This window comes from Furipterus horrens, unplaced genomic scaffold (assembly GCF_987537825.1).
Source record: "Furipterus horrens unplaced genomic scaffold, mFurHor1.1.pri manual_scaffold_7, whole genome shotgun sequence".
NCBI lineage: Eukaryota > Metazoa > Chordata > Mammalia > Chiroptera > Furipteridae > Furipterus > Furipterus horrens.
Genome location: NW_028327177.1, coordinates 96,999,073 through 97,017,656, shown reverse-complemented (window position 1 = coordinate 97,017,656; position 18,584 = coordinate 96,999,073). Strand labels below are relative to the sequence as shown.

At 46.5% G+C, this 18,584-nt stretch overlaps 2 protein-coding genes across 2 annotated transcripts in view; one reads left to right on the top strand and one right to left on the bottom strand.

Annotated features, from left to right (window-relative positions):
- CHDH (choline dehydrogenase) overlaps positions 1-3,470 on the bottom strand; it is a 33,401-nt gene extending 29,931 nt beyond the window's left edge. Inside the window, exon 1 of the mRNA XM_090284011.1 lies at positions 3,092-3,470. Coding sequence (XP_090140137.1) covers positions 3,092-3,140 — 49 coding nt within the window. The 5' untranslated portion in view covers positions 3,141-3,470. The remainder of the gene's footprint in view (positions 1-3,091) is intronic.
- Positions 3,169-16,790, top strand: IL17RB (interleukin 17 receptor B). The gene is made up of 11 exons (XM_090284012.1): positions 3,169-3,678; positions 5,448-5,472; positions 6,281-6,421; positions 7,941-8,068; positions 8,470-8,596; positions 10,171-10,218; positions 11,663-11,802; positions 12,186-12,251; positions 13,404-13,503; positions 14,627-14,722; positions 15,755-16,790. Exons 1-11 carry the CDS (start codon positions 3,478-3,480, stop codon positions 16,312-16,314), a joined length of 1,632 nt encoding a protein of 543 aa, XP_090140138.1. The 5' UTR covers positions 3,169-3,477; the 3' UTR covers positions 16,315-16,790.
- Positions 16,791-18,584: the final 1,794 nt, after the last annotated feature.

The following is an 18,584-nucleotide window of genomic DNA, read 5'->3' as shown; positions in this document are numbered from 1 at the left end:
TCCTGAGAAGACAGGCAGACACGCCTGGTTTGCCCACAGAGAACACCACCTCTGTGGCTCACCTCTCAACCCCCACCCTGCATTCCTGTCTACAGAGCTGGCCATGGGCATCATCCCCATCCACCAGAGGGCTGAGGCCAGAGCAGTGTCATATTTCTGTGCCCACACCCCTCAAGCCTGGACCCAGGGCAGTGGATGGGGTACTTAGTCTGTGTCCCTCGTCAATGCCCAGCACCCCTCCTTCCCCTCCTATCCACAAGCTCAGCAAACTACAGGTCACTCTTTCTCTCTCCTCTGCCCACCAGCTTCTTCCCCTGAAGAATCTCAGCCTCACCCTTTGTTAAAACAAAGCCACTCTCTGTCAGTCTGTTCCTTGTTTACATGCCTTTGGTTCTATTTTGCTCGTTGGTTTGTTTTGCGCATTAGTTTCCTGTATTAGGTGAGATGATATGGTAATTGTCTTTTGCTGTCTGGCCTATTTCACTAAGCATAATACTCTCCAGTTTCATCCATGTTATTGCAAAAGGTAGGAGTTCCTTCTTTCTTTCTGCTGCACAGTATTCCACTGTGTAAATGGACCACAGTTTTCTGATCCACTCATCTACAGATGGGCACTTAGGCTGTTTCCAGCACTTGGCTATTATAAATAGTGCTGCTATGAACATAGGGGTGCATAGGTTCTTTTGAATTGGTGTTTCAGGGTTCTTCGGGAATAATCCTAGCAGTGGAATCACTAGGTCAAAAGGCAGTTCCATTTGTAGTTTTCTGAGGAAATTCCATACTGTTTTCCACAGTGGCTGCACCCGTCTGCATTCCCACCAGCAGTGCGCTAGGGTTCCATTTTCTCCACATCCTCGCCAGCACTTGTTGTCTGTTAATTTGTTTAATTATAACTGTGGGTGTGTGTGCGTGGATGGGGCAAGGGAGAGCAATGCAGGGAAAAAATGGGTCAACTGCAATAGAAAAAAAAAATTTTTTTAAGAAAAAAAATGTGTACATTTCAATGGAAAAATAAAAGCCCCTCGCATCTCACTCCCATATCTGAGCCCGCTGACTCCCGTGCCCTTCTCACCCCCTCTCATCAAACCACACCTGATTGCCGGTGACCTAAGCCAGGGGGCCTCCCTCAGGCCAGATGCAGCCACTGCAGGCAGGGCCTCTGTGGGGCAGGAGGTCTCAGCCTCCTTTCTCGGTGACACGGGCCCCCTCTGACCCCACAAATTGCCCCGACACTCCCCACGCAGCCCCTCCTAGCCCTCACCTCCAAAAAGCTCTCCTCCCCCCAGGGCCCTATCCTCCTCTCCTATCTATCACCCCCCTATAAATGTCTGCCTCACAAATCCTATCGCCAGGCTTGACCTCTGCATTCCTGATTGTCCCCAAAGCCCTCACACTCAACAGTCCCAAATTCCCACAGAAGGACCTGCACACAGCTGAAAATCCAACACAGCTCAGAGCCTGGCCTGCAGCAGGGACTCAGCTATGTGAAGTATTTTGGTTAGCAGCTACCTCCCTACTGGACTCAGAGGGGCTGGGATCCCACTGCTCTACACAGCCAACCAGGTAGCCTTTCTAAAACTGAAAATTGACCATCTAAACCTCTGCTGTGGTTCCTTGGCACCAGGGGACAAAGTTCATGATCTCAAGCTGGCACACAAGGCCATTTCCATCTGTACTTCCCCAGCAGGGTAGGCACATGTGCCCTTCAACATATTCTCAACCCAAGAGAGCCCATGAGCCAGCACCCCTGTGTTAACCTTTGCACCCCTGTACTGGCACCCTGCGGGTGTTTGCTAAAAAGAAAGACAACTATTAGAGCGGGAGATGATCTCAAGAACAACAGGATTCAAGGCAACTCAGAAAGATTGAGCAAGGGGCCCAGGGTCACCCAGCCCCAGACAAGGGTGAGATAACAAACTCACCTGAACCATTCTCTTTAGTCAGGAACCAGACCAATCCTTTGGAAATGTCACCTAGAACCCCATATGTGTGTTAGAGACCGCAGCTGATCTTAAGGCTGGGCCCAGTCCGTGCAGGCCCAAATCTGAATCTGGCAGGTGGGCCAGGCCTGGCACACAGCAGGACTAGAGCAAAAACAGATGCTTGACTAAGTCAACCTCTCACCAATTCCATCCATAAGACTCACATCCCTCTCTAGGTCTTGGTCTCCTCATCTGTAGAATGGAGCTAACTCGGCTTACAAGTTTAAGTGACCTTAACTGGTCACCCCACCTTATCTTTTGCAAATGGCAGAATTCCAAGCTCTGTGACCTATGATTCACTGTCAGCCCAGCTGATTTTTGTTAACCTTCCAACAAATGACTAAAAACAAACAAACAAACAAAAACAACCCATCTCATCCCCTTCCCACTTAAGTCAGAATTACCAGGGGAGGGCTTGCTAAATGCAGATCTCAGACCCTACCGCACCTGAGGAGGTTGGTAGGCCTCTCTGAACAGGGGTCCAACATTTGCATTTGAGGTAACGCTAAGAAATCCTGGGCACACTGAAACTGGAGAATCAAGTTCCAAACTAGACCAATCCTCCAGAAATGTCACCTGGAACCCCACAGATATGAATGCCAGAGCTCCCATCTGATCTCCAGGCTGGACCCACTCCACGCAGGCCCCAAGGTGAACCCAGCAGGTGGGCCAAACCTGGCACATAGTAGGACCTCAGCAAAACAGCTTTGGGAGACCCAAGTATTAGTGTCAGGCCTCATTTGGGGGAAGTCTACATTTACCAGAAAAACCTGGGGGGAAGGGAGGATTTCAGTTACCCTAAATAACATGTAACTTAGTTCCTGCGAAAACCTAGCTAGCTCCGGGAAGAACTCAATAAGGCTGTGACTGCCCTTGTCCCACCCCTTTTACTCCAGGGGGCTCCCCCGAGCGTAAAGTGGTGCCCCAGTCTCAGCTTCTAGCAGGGGTGCTCCCGACTCACCAAACCTCCGGCCTGAGGCCGCTCGAGGCTGCAGCCAGGGCCGTGCGGAGCGGGGGCCGGGGCCAGGGCCCGGGCGGCGCCCCCACGGACCGGGGCGCCCCCACGGACCGGGTCGGCAGGGGGTCTGGGCGCGTACCCCGCTACTCACCCTGGACAGTTGGGGCCAAGTGCTGGGACAGTCGGCTGTGACGGAGCATGAGGAGCAGAGGCGGAGGAGCGGACAGCAGCAGCCCGGCCCCCGCCCGGCTACACTTTAACTGTCGGCGCCGGCGCACCGCGCGCTCTTGGCGACCCGGAGAGGAACCGCGGGCTTCTCGGACTTGGTCGGCTTGGGGCGGAGACCGGAGCAACAAGCTGGCGGGCGGGCGGGGCGCGCGCAGCCCGAGGCGTGAATGCAATCCTGCACCTGGCTCACTGTTTGCACGTGTGCTCGGGGTTGACACGCGCAGCTGCTGCGCGTGCTCTGCCGGCGAAGGGTCCCGAGCCTCTCGGACCTGGCCTATCCCTCCGAATCTGGCAGGCGAGGGCTCTTCCATGTTTCCCACCCGAGGAGGGGGCGGCGAGGCCGGGGTGGCGCCGTGGGAGGCGGAGCCCAGAGTGGTGGCCCGGGGCGCCTGGATAAGAGCGCGGCGGGAGGCTGGCGGGGCACGCGCAGTTGGGGGCGGTGGCCTTGCGATGTCGCTAGTGTTGCTGAGCTTGGTCGCGCTGTGTTGGGGTACCGTGTCTCCGCAGCCGGTAAGTCCCCGTCCGCACCCCTTTCCCGCGTTTCCTTCCCTCGAACCAGAATCCTGAAGGTGGCCGACTGGCCAGTTCATGCCTGTTCAAAGCGCTCGCGGAGGGCGGTCTAGAGTGGACAAGTGTGCCCCCAGGGGCAGCCCAGCTTGTCCTGGTCGGTTGGCACCGGCCTTCAGGCAGCTTGAATAAGGGGCATGGGAGTCAGATCCAGGCTCAAATGCCACCCTGTGTTCTTAATCCAGTCATTTATGCTCACTGAACCTCAGTATTCTCATCTATAAAACAAAGGATAATAATACCTAACTCACCAGAGTCTAAAGAGGAACAAGGAGGGCCTGCAAGGCAGCAGCAAAGAGCCCAGCACATAGTAGGTGCTCAATACTGTTACGCTTTGGATCTTGAAATCAGCCTGCCTTTTGGGGCAGGAGAACTGCTTCTCCATTACCACTCACCATTTTTTGTCACGCTGATTCGCACTGTGCAGTGTGCCTTGCCCCTGGAGCTGGTAAGTCTGGAACTCTCCCGCATGAGTTTCCTTCCTAACCCAGTGCCTTGACGGGGTGTGGAAACCTGAGTCACTAAAGAGGAAAAAGCTCATCAGCAAAATAGTATTTGAAATTGTATCCCTACCTTTTTAGCACGGCATATAACATAAGGGCATGGTTGTTGCTTGTTGATGGCTATGGAAAGACAAATACCATGCATGTGCCCTGATGCTATAATCCTTGCTGCACCTCTGTGTCAATTCGGCACCCCCTTGGCCTTTTCCATTAGAGGAAGAATTCATTGCCTCTGCAGTAGTTTCTATCAGGCCAACAATTCAAACTCTAAAGTTTGAGCTGTTGCTTTGCTTCTTCCTACAACTTATCTCATCAGCCTTTTGACAGAACTCAGCTCCCATTGTGGTGGCTTATTTGTTTTTAAAAATGTCTCACCATATCCCTTGGAGTTCAGCTTCAAAAAGACAAAGGTGAGCAACTGATAATTTCATCTAAACTCAGATTACTCAAACCATCAAATCTTGCCTTCTGTCTTACAAGGTGTTTGGAAATGTTGGGCTGAGAGGGAGCAGCTTCCAGAGCTGGTGGGCTTATCATATTGGGTCTTGTCACTAGTACTTGCTGCTGCCTAAAAGGTCCAGTAGTTTATTCCAAAACCAAGTATTAATTGTATTTTCTAATTTATAAAAAACATGAGCAGTTAGCTCCAAAAGATTTAGTACTGGCCTTCCTTGGACACTGATGATACGTATTTTTTTTAAGTTTTTTTTTTTTAAAAGATAACATACAATCACAGTTGCTTTATAATTTTATAAAGAGCTCAAATGAGTTGGTCTTTTTGTATTAAGAGAGAAATATTTTAAAGAACCGGGGGAAGGTAACATGAAATGCATTTATGGTTTTCTTCTGTTCATCTTAGCACAGCCAGTCCTTAACCTGGGAAGAATAAAAAAATACTCTAGATGGCCCTGAAAAGCTACAATTAAACATTAGCATGAAGGGGTTTTCATGATGATCCAGAGTCATCCCCTCTGATCTTGAAGTGAGGTGATAAGCAGGCTTACGGTTCTAATATACTGATGGCTGATCCATGGTCCATCATAGTCTACAATGGGAAAGTGTAGTCTCTCCCAGACTGTGAAGCGGACTAGCTCAGCTTTTTGTTTGTGACTTATATGTGAATTTAAGGAAAAAGGATGGTATATTGACTAATATGGCTTGTGGTTTGCTGGCATTCAGCACGATACTTGTTTTCTTTCTCTCTTGCAGGCAATTCAGTGTGGCTCTGAAAATGGTAGGTGCACTAGGTAATGGGTATTTGTGGCTTTATATTGAAATTGAAAGCCCAGTTGGACTTTTACAGGCCTGAATCCAGGCAGTGGGTCACCGGAGACCAGGCTTAACGTGAACCATTGCTTTGTTAGCTGATGCACATGAAGCCTTTCTCTGCCTGAGGTAGGCTCCCAGTGTTTCAGATGGGCTGGCTTCCTGGCCAGTAAGACAATAAATGGGCAGGGGTAGGGCAGGAATGGCTGAGCAAGGTAGAAAGTGAAGCCTCCTGCTCCTGGGAGGTAGATCATGCGCTGTAGGAAGGAGGTCACTTACACTTACACTTAGGAAAAGAAAGCAAGTGTTTTAGAGGAGTGTTTGAGATCATAGCATTTGAAGACTAGGTGGACTCCTGCCCAAGACATGTGGATGAGGAGGGTGAGCAAGAGGAGAGATGGTACTGGCAAAATTTAGGAGGTAGGGAGTGGGAGTTGTGTGGGCCAGCTGGCTGGAGTCCAGGCTGAGGCATGAGGAAGGCTGAACTGAGCCTAGTAAACATGTCAAATACACTGAACACATACATACATATACTGTATACATACACACTTGCACAGAGGCACCTGGAGTGAGCCCAAGTAGTCTGTAGGTTGGGGCCAGGAGGTTGAGCATCACCTTAGTTATAAGTCAGTCAACACTGAGAAATGCCTGGCCTGCCTCAGCAGGAAGGAAGATGGGTTGTGAATGACAGTTGGATCAGGGTGGATCACTTAGAGGAGATGACATTGAATTAGGCCAGGGAGGTACGTATCATGGGCAGTCTCACTTTCTCCCAGGACCGTCTCCAGAGTGGATGGTCAACCACATTCTGACCCCAGGAGACTTGAGGGACCTTCGAGTGGAACCTGTTAAAACCAGTGTTGCAACGGAGGACTATTCAATATTGATGAACATAAGCTGGATACTCCGGGCAGATGGTAAGTTTGCATCAATCAAAGTTAAGGCCCAAAGGAGAAATATGCAGATTATATGATTCATTAATTTTACTCCCAGACATATACCCAGAAAAATATATACATACATGCACCCAAAACCACATACTAGAATGCTCATAGTAGCATTATTTATAACAGCCACAAAATGGAAAGCACTCAACTGCCTGACTAGAATTGGAATCACAGAATGGAACCCAATACAGCAGTGAGCACAAACAATCTGTAATGATATACAATATGGAAGAATCTCACAAATCCAAGAAGCCAGATTGAAAAGAACTCCTACAGTCATATCTGCGTGCTTACCTACAGTCATTCATACCATATGATGTCATTAATTAAAAATGCAAAACAAGCAAAACTAATCTAAGCCATTAGGAGTCAGGACAGTGGTTCCGTTGGGGTGGGGGGTGACTGAAAGGAAGCATGAGGGACGCTCCTGGGGTGTTTCTCGACCTGGGTACTGGCTGCAGGAGGGTGCACATGCATTAGGTGCAACACTTCTGATCTGTGTGCTTCCCTGTATGTAATGTTATACCTCATGGAAGAAGATGGGATAAGGCCAGAGAGAATTCCTCCAAGTTTAGGAATAACACTGGCTTGGGTGGTGAACACGCAATGCAAGATTATAGAATTATATACTTGAAACCTACATAATTTTATTAACCAATGTCACCCCAATAATTCAACAAAAGTATATTTAAAAAGCAAAAGCACTGGCTTGGATAGATTACTGTTTCCACTTCCCATTGTGGAAGTCCTGGCATTCCCTCAAGGCAGCTTGCGTGTTCTTTTGATGGACCGATTCTTGGGTCCTGAAGCCCAGGTCTGTGGTTTCCACCCACTAAATTCAGTTCAATTCCATCTGGTCAGAAATCTGGGAGTGCCAGATACAGAGAGGGGAGTCAGCTACAGACACAGGGCCAGGGCCAGAAGGAGCTGTGAGTGGATGCGGGCAGGGAGGAGAAGGAGAGGACCCTGGTGAGACCACTTAAATTAGGCGATGCAGTAAGGCTTTTGGTCCCACACCTAGCAGAGTGAGCTCTTGTATTTGTTCACTGTTGCTATAGATAGGGAGTAGGCCCTGGAGAGGCAGAGAATAGGAGAAAAGGACACTCCAGGAATAAGAATTATCATGGATAAAAGTGGTTTGGTGATGACATTCCGAAGGGTTTTTACTTCCAAAGAGACCCAGAATAGTGCAGTGCTAGAGTTACCTTTGCATGTATTCTGTGAAATTCAGGCTCAGCTGTGAGGGGGAAAGAGCTTGGGCTTTGGAATCTGAATCCATATTCTGCCCCTGATGAGCTTTGGAAGCTTAGGCAAATCTCCCTGGAATTCCCTAAACCTCACTTACCCCATCAATGAGCTGAGGATAATAATGGTGCCTACCCTTCAGGTCTGTTGTCAGGATGAAATGAGATGAGGCATGTACACACTTAGCATCAAGTTGGCCACATAGTAGGTGCAAAATAAACTGGTCTCTTGTCTCTCTCATTAGCCAGCATCCTCCTGTTGAAGGCCACCAAGATCTGTGTGACAGGCAAAAGCAACTTCCAGTCTTACAGCTGCATGAGGTGCAATTACACAGAGGCCTTCCAGACTCAGACCAGACCCTCTGGTGGCAAAGTAAGCATTTTGAGGAACTTGGTTAACTGTCATTAAAGCTGGGAAGGCCTTTTGCTTGGGGATGTGGGTGATGTGCTACACACACAGGTTGGTGCGCAGCTACAACTTCAGCCTAGGACACAGTGCCTGGGTTCAAAGCCCAGTTTTGAACCCTTTTCTGCTGTGTGCCTTGAGCAAGTCAGCATCTCTTGGCCTCATTTTCTCCATCAGGAAAGTGTGGGGAGTTGAACTTACACTGAAAACTATGTGGGGTCTATTCCCTAAGGAGACATTGGCTAGAGACCTAAGTTTCAGCAGGAGGTTGAGGAATGAAACTATACATGAAAAGGGCAACACAAAGGTACTTTGTTTCTGCATCACAGTGTTTCATAAACTTAAGGGATCCTTGCTTTGCCTTTCAGTGGACGTTTTCCTACATTGGCTTTCCTGTAGAGTTGAACACAGTCTACTTCATTGGGGCCCATAATATCCCTAATGCAAATATGAATGAAGACAGCCCTTCCATGTCTGTGAACTTCACCTCACCAGGTAAACTTCTTCATTCTTCTGTCTTGCTGGGTTGCTTGCTTTAGGGTATGTGGTTTGGTATGGAGAGGCCAGGTTACCCTGGACAAGGTGTTTGGCCTTGTCAAGTCTTGGGATATGGACACAATAGTAACTGTACCTCATAGAGTGGAGGAGAGGTAAACTTAGGGAAAAGGCCATTTCTGTTGTGTCACTGTGCTGAGCACTTGACATGCATCATGTCACTTAAGCCTCTAGCAACTCCAAGGATGGGATAGCCCTGTTTTACAGGTGAAGAAATTTATCAAGTAACTTGGCCTGGGTTACACACACAGTAAAAGAGAAGCCAATATTCAAATGCGGGTCCTTGGTCTGTGCACTCTAGCCACCCTTTGTCTTTGATGCAAAGCATTTGTCCCAGTCTTGAATGTTGGGTTCTTTCTCCTGCTCTACAACATTCAATCGGATCTCTAGTGTCACACCTGCAATGTCACTCATGCTGCAGTGAGGATGAGACAGGATCGTGTATGAAGGGGCCAGCATGGTGTCTGGCTGCAGCAGTTCCCACACTACCCCTATCTGGGATGCGTCACCTGTTTTCTACCCTGTGCTTGTTCTCTGCCTCTGGTGAATTTCTAAATGGGCGATTCCCAATCATTGTTCTTTGAGATTGTGATCCAGGGTGTTCTTGGTGCTGTTCCATTTACTACACAGCAGTTTCCAGAGTTCTTGATGAGACCAAACCTCACTTTTAATAATATAAATGTTTTTGTTTTGGAATAATTTTAGATGTATAGGAAAGTTGCCATGATAGTTAGAAGAGCTTCTATATACCACTCACCCAATTTCCCTTCTCATTAACATCTCATATTACCATGGGACATTAGTCACAACTAAGAAGCCAACATCTGTACGTTTCTGTTAACTGAGCTCCATTTTGTCTCTTGTGTCTCCTTAGTCTCCTCTGGTCTGTGACAGCATTTTAGTCTTTCTTTGTTCTTCATGAACTTGACAGTCTTGAGGAGCACTGGCCAGGCATCCTGTGGAACATTCCCCATCTTCATACACTGCAGGGACGAGGCACCCTTCCCCGGCATCCTATTGGGGCAGGTGACATCCACACATCATGGGTGGTGGTTATCTTTATCACTTGTGAAGTGGCATCTGCCAGCCTTCCCCGTGTAAATCTACTATTTTTCCCCTTCCCAAGCCTAATTTTTGGAAACAAGTCACTAAGTCTACCATCCTAGGATGAGAGTGTGGGGTGGATTAAGCTCTACCTCCTAGAAGAGACTGTATTTACACATATTACCAAACTTTATTTTAAAGGACGGTTTGAATCTTCTCTCGGGGATCATAGATCCTGCTGTGATAAAGGCTGTATTGAAATTAGACTCTGGTTATCACGTCATGGGTAGATAATCTTCTGTTTAACAGTAAATGTTAGTGTCCCATTTAAATCTGTTATCTTACCTCACATCTTGAATGTTCCGGCAATTCATACAGGTGTGGTAAGCATATACATGTGTGTACTTGTTGGCAAGAAGGTGGAGCAGAGACCTTTTCTAAAATGTAAAAACTTTCATTCAAATTTCCAGGCTGCCTAGACCATGTAATGAAATACAAAAAAAAGTGCATTGAGGCAGGTAAGTAAATGTGGCATTTGCTTTTGTTATTTGAAGAAACTTGTAACTTGAGCCAACACAGCTCAACAACCCATCTTCCTTGAAGAAACTGAGGTTGAGTGAAGGCTGATCCTGGCCAGTGCTTTGCCCACTGAATCAAGCATCCAGTCTGTCCAGGGAAGAACATACCCTTAGTGGGTTTTTGTAGTAAGCAACACTCACAGAAAAATGCCCCACGCCAGTGACTGAACCAACATTTTAGCTCAAACTGCATTGATGGTGGAGCCGATCAAAGGCTGTTCCTCATTGGAGGGGGCATTCGTAAGTCCTTCCAGCTGCTCAGACACCAGTACCAGTGACCTGTGGCCACGGGGACCCTAAGAACTTTCTGTTTGGATTAACAAACATTCAAGGTGGGAGTGTTAGCTGAAGTACTGATTCAACAGCATGTCCTCACAGGGGTCACCTCTTAGGCTATTAGAACCTGCCCCTACCCTTTGAATTCTGAAATCAGACCCTTCAGGACAAACAGTCCCAAGTGTCAAATTTCCAAGGCTTGTACAAGGACTTGTATAAATTTCTGGGTAATACAGTCTTGATGCTGAAGGAGCGAGAGGTTTTGGGGGGAATTAGTCCCTATTTGTTAGGTACCCTCATCCCACAAGGCATCCCTGTGTACCCTGTCAGACCGAGCTGCACATGGTCTCCTTGTTGGCAAACTTAGAGCACTGTGCCGAAACTATGGAGTATGGAGGACAATGGGGATGTGAGGAGGTCTGAGCACCTTCAATCAGTCCTGGAGTTGCTCCTAAAGACCAGCTGAGCTAGGGCCTGAAATGGTCTCCTAGATGGGGAACATAATGCATACGGTTATATATCACCTTCCTGGAAAATAAGCTAGTGCTGATTTGCAAGTTGCATGAGTGAAACAACTGGTTTTTCCTCATAGAATAGACCTGTCAGGATATCCTCTAAGCTATGAGGCATTTCCTTATTTTTTCACATCCAGTAAAGCTGGCAGAGTGGTCCAAAGGATGAAGCTCTTAGAACCCAGGATGTTCTAGTAGTTGTAGTCTTGATCCTGAATTCACTTGCTCTATAATCTTAGACAAGTCCCCAACTGGTGGCTACTCCTCCCCATCCTGGAAAGGAGAAAATACTGGCCCCAGCCCTTAAGTCAAAATGGACGTTGAGAACAGAAATGAGCAGTAGAACCCAATCTGCACTTCCCACCATCCTCACCCCAGGGAAGCAAAGCAGTGACGTAGGATCCTTAAACTTTCTTGGGCAGCAGCTCCTTTGAGACCTGGGAACAAAGACAAATAAACACTACACTGTATAGTAAAGTCCCTATCTCTTGGATGTGTTCCTGGGAACTTGTATTTGTTTTTGTCAAGCTCTTTGGGGGACTTAAATGAAGGAAGAGTTTGCAGCTTCATCCATGTGAATCTCTCTTGTCTAATAGGCAGTCTGTGGGACCCAAACATCACTGCTTGTAAGAAGGATGAGAAGACGGTAGAAGTCAGTTTTACAACCAGTCCCCTTGGCAACAAATACATGGGTGTTATCCGAAATAAATTTCCAATTGGGTATTTCACATTGGAGGTACGCTTTCCCTTCATTTTCTTAACACCACCCCATCCTCAACCTCCAGCTTTCCTTACCTTGCTGAAGAACAACATGCACACTCCAGGCCTCCCTGGACAGGCTCTCTTTTGAGAGACTACAGGCAAGGCTGTCTCCTGTCCAATAGTGTGGGGTGACTGGTTAATTCAACAGAGAAAAACAAGTCCCTAAGGGCATCCCTGGAACTGTCTCAGTGAAACTAAGTTGAAGCACAGGCAGAGGGTTAAAAGTGTGAAATGAACCTGTACTCATATAGTCTAATGAACTGAAAGCCATTCTGGGAAGTGGTTTCTTCGCTGTGGTCACTGATCTGCTCCTCATACAGCTCGTAACTCTTCATTTTGTCTCACTTACCTGCACAGAGCAAAGTAACTCGAGTTTCTGTCACGGTTCCAGTGACTGGGCAAAGTGAAGGTGCTGTGGTCCAGGTAAAGTTCAGTGAGGAGCTCTGGGGAGGGGAAGACTGATTTCTCCACCATTAATGGCTTCTGAGGAGCCCTTTCAAAACTGGAATAGGGAAGTTCTTTCCTCCTGTTCATTCCTGCCAGCAGTCTCGCATCCAGTGATGTCAATGGGAAATCCCTGTCTCGGTTTTTACAGTGGTGAGGTCAGGAAGCTGACCTTACAGTTACAGTCCCTTTTGCTTTTATTAGTGGGTGTTGGCTCTCCAAAGTGCTTTTATTTCCCAAGCTTCAGTTTTATCTATAAAATGAAGTAACAAACGATGTGAAATGTGAAGGCGTGGGTTCCTGATTAGTGTATGAACTTTAAAGGGCAACTGCCTGACCTCACAGGGCCTCAGTTTACTCAGATAGAAAATAGGAAGTTGAGCCCTGGCCAGTGTGGCTCAGTTGGTTGGAGTGTTGTCCCATAACCAAAAGGTTGTGAGTTCGATCCCTGATCTGGGTGCATATAATTCCTGATCTGGGCACATATGGGAGAGAACCAATCGATGTTTCTCTCTCTCCCTTCCTTTCTCTTTAAAAGCAATGGGGGGAAAAAAATGCCCTTGGGTGAAGATTTATAAAAAAAAAGTAGGAAGTTGGACTAGCAGGTGCTCTGGTCCCATTCAAATCTGAGTTTATGATGTGGGTCATGAAGGGTCACAAGATATAAGGAGCTTTTCCTTTTCCTTCCCTGGAACATAAAGGCAGTGCCTTGCTGTGCCAGATGACTGTCTGCACCCTCTTCCAGGGAACCAGACTTCCCTAGTCCCAGGCACTTTTAGGTCGTAAAGCATGACTTAAAAGGAGCTCTACTGCTGTTTGCTCTTTTGAGGAAATATTTGTGTATAGTGTGATCTAACCTGTTTAGATGTGGAAACTAACATGCTAGCAACATTTAGCTTAGGTTCAGACCCCAGGAGACCTAAAAGGTGCTTCAGTCGTAGGTCACTGGTTTGGACTTTTGGGCTTTATTACTGAAGTGTGACCAAGGGGAGAAAGATGTCCTATTCCAAGAGGGAGGGGCAGAGTTGAAACCAGGAAAAATGTGAAGAGAAGTTTCAGTGGAAGTAGGAATAATGCTGAGTTTGCTCTGAAGTGTGGTGGGAACTTTCTCAGCCTCTCGTTCTTCCTCAGTTGACTCCATATTTCCATACCTGTGGCACCGATTGCATCCGTCGCAAAGGAACTGTTGTGCTTTGCCCACAAACAGAGGACTCCTTCCCTCTGGATAACAGTAAGTGCCCCATGACTGTCACAGGATGATTGAAGAGGTTCAGGACATGAAGGGCTCGTGGTCACCACCGCACATTCAATATGTGGCAGGGTATGTGTGTGGGGGGATGTGATGGAGTCCCTGTGTATGCTGAACTGGGGTGTAGGCAAAGGTGTTGGAGGTGAATAAGAATGAAGGCTTTATTTATAAAATTGCCTTGCAATCCTTTACGAAGCAGGATATACACAAGAAGGGGAAAAACTAAACAGTGCAAAATGGATGTTTAGAGCCACAAGGATCTGCTGAAAAAAGGTCAAGTGCATAAAAGGACTGAGTGTGTCAGGGAACGTGTACTTCACTGCATTTTTAGTATCTTATCCATCCGAGTAGCCCAGGCCTGGCTGTTGCTGTGACTTGATGGGGTCACGTGGCCAACATTTGGATAACAAATTAGTATACTGGCACCAAAAGGCATGCCACACTGGTGCCAGAGAGCCGCGTGTTCTGGAAAATGTCTCTGGATTTAGATGTTAATACTTCCATTTACAGATGCACAAATAAAATGTTTTGGAATTAGCCCAGGGGAGGGGCCCAGACTTGGAAGGTGTTATTTTTAGAAACTCAGCCAAACCAACTGAAGACAACCCAGGTGCCTCACAGTCCTGACTGTGGGCATAGTGCTTATGGGTCCCTGAGCATATCTGTGTGCTGGGGCTTACCTGGTCCTCGACATGCCGTGAGGGAGTAGCATTATCCCCCACATTTTGTTTTACAAAACAGCCTTTACAAATGCCATCTGTGTGTTCTTATGTATTAAGTTATTGCAACTAGAAAAAAATTAATTCATCGAAGAACAAAAAAAAAACAAAATGTAAACTCTCGTTACATTATTGTAAATATGGAATAAGAAGCCAAAGTGATTTTAGAGAACTATTCTTAATCTCTTCCCATATTCCTTTTGAAAATCTAATAAAAGAGCTGGACACTACAGAAAAACACACCATTCTGCAGACCCCTTAGAGATCTACTGACCCTTGGTTTTAAAGGAGTCTGATCTTCTGCAAATAAAGTAAAAATCTTAGTTTCCAAATAGGAGGTAATTTGAGTTGGTTTGTTGAAGGTGAATAAGCTTTGTTTTCTCCAGGCGGAAGCGTGCTGAGTGGCTGGCTCCCTCTCCTCTTGGCTCTGCTGGTAGCCACATGGGTGCTGGCGGTTGGGATCTATCTCCTGTGGAGGCGTGGTAAGGGTTACGATGCCATGCTTTAAAGAAACCCGAATGAAGAAATAACACTTTGAATGTTTTTAGACATTCCTTTAGAGGCAATTGGACAAGAGTCAGATAGCACTTACTTAAGGCCTTAGAAATGTCCTGAAAAGACTGATAAACTGACTGGATCACATCTGCTAAGGTAAAGCAGTGACCGAGAGCTCCACACCTGGTAGCTATCATCTGTTTCATTTTTACCACCGAGGCATTGACAGGTACTGAAATGGGCCAAGATAGCTAATAAGGAATAGCATGGTACCTGTGGTAGGTACTCTCTGCTAGTTACTACTTTTTAAAAACCAGTTTTTACAAGGCATAAGAACAAGTTACTTGGATTCATATAACCTAGGGATGTTGCCAACATTAAAACATTGAGGACTGGCGGTAGAAACCAGAATCTGTAGATCCCCAGTCAGAGGGTGGCACACTGAAAGCTCTGCTTCTCTTCTCCATGTAGAAAGAAGGAAATGAAAATGCAGCCTGTGAGTCTGTGATGGAGTAGATAGAACAGAATTAATCTCAGATCTAAAACTAAGAAAGCCATGTGGAACTTTGACCTTAGGAAGACTAGTACTTAGATGTCATTGTGTGGCCTATATTAGTTACACTACTTTGAAAGGTAGTTTTTGTGCAATTGCACATACAGGGCAGCATTCCAGTTAAATTCCAGCTGAAATTGGGCACCTCTTACCTTACAGAATGATAAAGAAACTACCACCTGCAGGTAGAAAACAGAACAACTACTGAGTTGACCCAACTCAAAACGTGAAGGGCAGTGATCAGGTTGTTCCTGTTTACATACATATGGTACTAAAAATTCTCAAGTTACAACAACCCAGCTAAAACAGAGTACGTTAAAACTAAAGAGTACCTGAAAAGGTATAGTTTGATTAAGAGAACTGATTTAGTGATAGGGACTTAGAAAATACAGCTTTTACAACATGTTTACAATGAAAGTCTGCCATTTGCTGTTTATAGATGATAAATGCTTTTCTCCCTCTACAGAAAGGACTGAGACTTCCTTCCCTACCACCACGCAGCTGCACCCCATTAAGGTTCTTGTGGTTTACCCATCTGAAATATGTTTCCATCACACAGTCTGTTACTTCACTGAATTTCTTCAAAACCATTGCAAAAGTGAGGTTATCCTTGACAAGTGGCAGAAAAAGAAAATAGCCGAGATGGGCCCTGTGCAGTGGCTCACCACTCAGAAGAAAGCAGCAGATAAAGTCATTTTCCTTCTTTCCAATGATGTCAACACCGTATGTGATGATACATGTGGCAAGAGCAAGGGCAGCCCCTGTGAGAACTCCCAAGACCTGTTCCCCCTTGCCTTTAACCTTTTCTGCAGCGATCTGAGAAGTCAGACTTATGTGCACAAATACATGGTGGTCTATTTTAGAGAGGCTGATACCAAAGACAATTACAATGCCCTCGATGTCTGCCCCAAGTACCACCTCATGAAGGATGCTACCGCTTTCTGCACAGAACTTCTCCATGCTGAGCAGCATGTGTCAGCGTGGAAAAAGTTGCGAGCCTGCCACAACAGCTGCTCCCTTGTGTAGCCTGCCCATGAGAAATGAGAACTTGAAGCCTTCCTGCCCCTCCAATTAGAAGAAGCTTCTGTGATGACTCTGAAGTTTATTGTATGGGCTTCTTGTATATACCTGCTTTAGCAAAAAGAATAGAGAGGATTCATAACAATATATGTGCTTTAGTAATTAAATTTTTATGCCAATACTTATATTACTAACTACTAGTAATAAGAATGGAAACTAAATTTATAGTTATAAAACTAAATCACTTTCATAACAAAAAATCAAGAATAGTTATAATGTAAAACTGTAACTGTTCTGGCAATGCAATGAGAAAGCATCTTCCAGCTGACCGTCAGTCTTGAATTGTCCAGGCCGTGCCTTGTGGGTAGAATTGTTTAGCTCTGTAACACTCTTAAGTTTAATTAATAAATGCCAAATTTAATAAGCCCTTGCTAATTCACTCAGTAACTTCTTAGGTAAAAACCCTCTTACACATGTCTTTATTTTTAACAAAAACAGGGAATAACAGGCTGAACCCATCTTTGCTGATCAGATGACCTAGTTTATGTGTAACCACTTGTATTATTTGATATTTTCATAGGACCTTCCCTCTCTGAACTAGGTTCATGTCTTATTTGCCTTTTGTACAGGTAACTTTAACATGAACACCAATACACCTGCAGACCTATTGTCTACTTCTGCCCCGTTACCTATTAGAGGCCACTGTCAGAGTTCTGAGTTTCCTGGCTATTATGTAACTTTCTGTGTTCAGAACAAAAATAATTTCTAATATGTTGGAAAATGGCTCTCTTGAAGTAATCTTATAAATGAGTTATTATAATGGCTTAAGTAACAAAAACAAAAAACCCTACCACAGAGTTATAGAACACAAGAGTTGTGTGGTATTTTAAGTCTTGCAACTTTTTATTTTCCTAAGAGCATCTTTTCCTTAATTTAGGTCACCAAAAGTTTATATATATTAACATATGTATTTTTCTAGGAACGCCTGTCCTTTCACACAGTGCAATACTGAGTCTGCTCTAGAATGTGAATCAGTTTCGGGTAGATGACTGCTAAAATGTATTTGTGGGTTATTCTTAAAAGGGCCATGCCACTCCTAATACGTGTCCTAAGGATAAAATAAAAGCCAAAATAAATAAGTACAGAATGGAATCTCACGTGTCCAGCTTCACCAGCAGATAGTAATTACTCAGGCAAAGTTTAATGTGGTAAATTCACATATTTGTCTTCATGGTGTTTAAAAGTGCTGATAACAGGGGGGGGACCAAGATGGCCGCGGAGTAGGAACAGTGTTCTCAGCTCGCTCCTGTTAAGGAGACAATCCAGGAGGAACAAACTCGGGGAGGAATCACTGAGTGAGTGGGAATATCTGATAACGTGAACGGGGAGGAGATCGTGGGAGCAGCATGGAGGGGGGTGGAGGGGTTTATCACAAACTGCAGGCTGAGTCATTCTGAGACTCCCTGCGTTTGCAGTATCAAGCCGGAGAGCTCACTAGCCGGGAGTGAATTCTTGTAGGGAGCTAGGGAGAGGATTTGGCCGAAAAAGCCAGAGAAGGGAGAGAACAGTGAACAACCAGGACTGGGAGAAACTGTGTGACCTGAGTCCAGAGAGAAACATCCTCAGCTGCAACCTCCGACGGAAAGCTCAGCATCCCGGGCGCGCCCAGCACTTGCGCTAGGGCCCTACAGAACAAAGGAGCAGTTTTGGAGCTAGGAGACGGGCCGCACAGAAAAGCTGCCGCGGAACTCCGGACCGGGGAGAACTGTGTTCTTGAAATCAGTGTTTGCTCTTTAGTCGCGCTAGAATCCCACAGAACAAAAGGCAGGTTTGGGTCTAAGAGAGAAATAGGACGTGCAGGGTGTGTAAGTAGGGAAGAGAGCGGAGGCGGAGGTTCTGGAGGGGAGACGGTTTTAGGGCAAGGAGAAGGGCCGCAGGGAAAGGCTGCTGCGGAGCTCCAGACCGGCAGAGAGCTCCGGGGAAGGAGAGTGCTGCGCTGACCGACCACACTAGAGTCCCACAGAACAAAGGGACGGTGCTGTGGCGGGAAGAAAGATAGAGCGCGCAGGCCGATAGACAGGGAAGCCAGCGGAAGCGGTAGCTCGGAATAGAGAAAGTTTTGGGGCAAGGAGAAGAGCACACGCAGGAAAGCCACTGCAGAGCTCCAGACCAGGGGAGGGGCCCTGGGCAGGAAAGTGCCACTGGGCCCGGCGCTTTGACCGACTGTGCCAGAGTCCTGCAGAACAAAAGGACGATCTTGAGACAGGGAGAGAGGT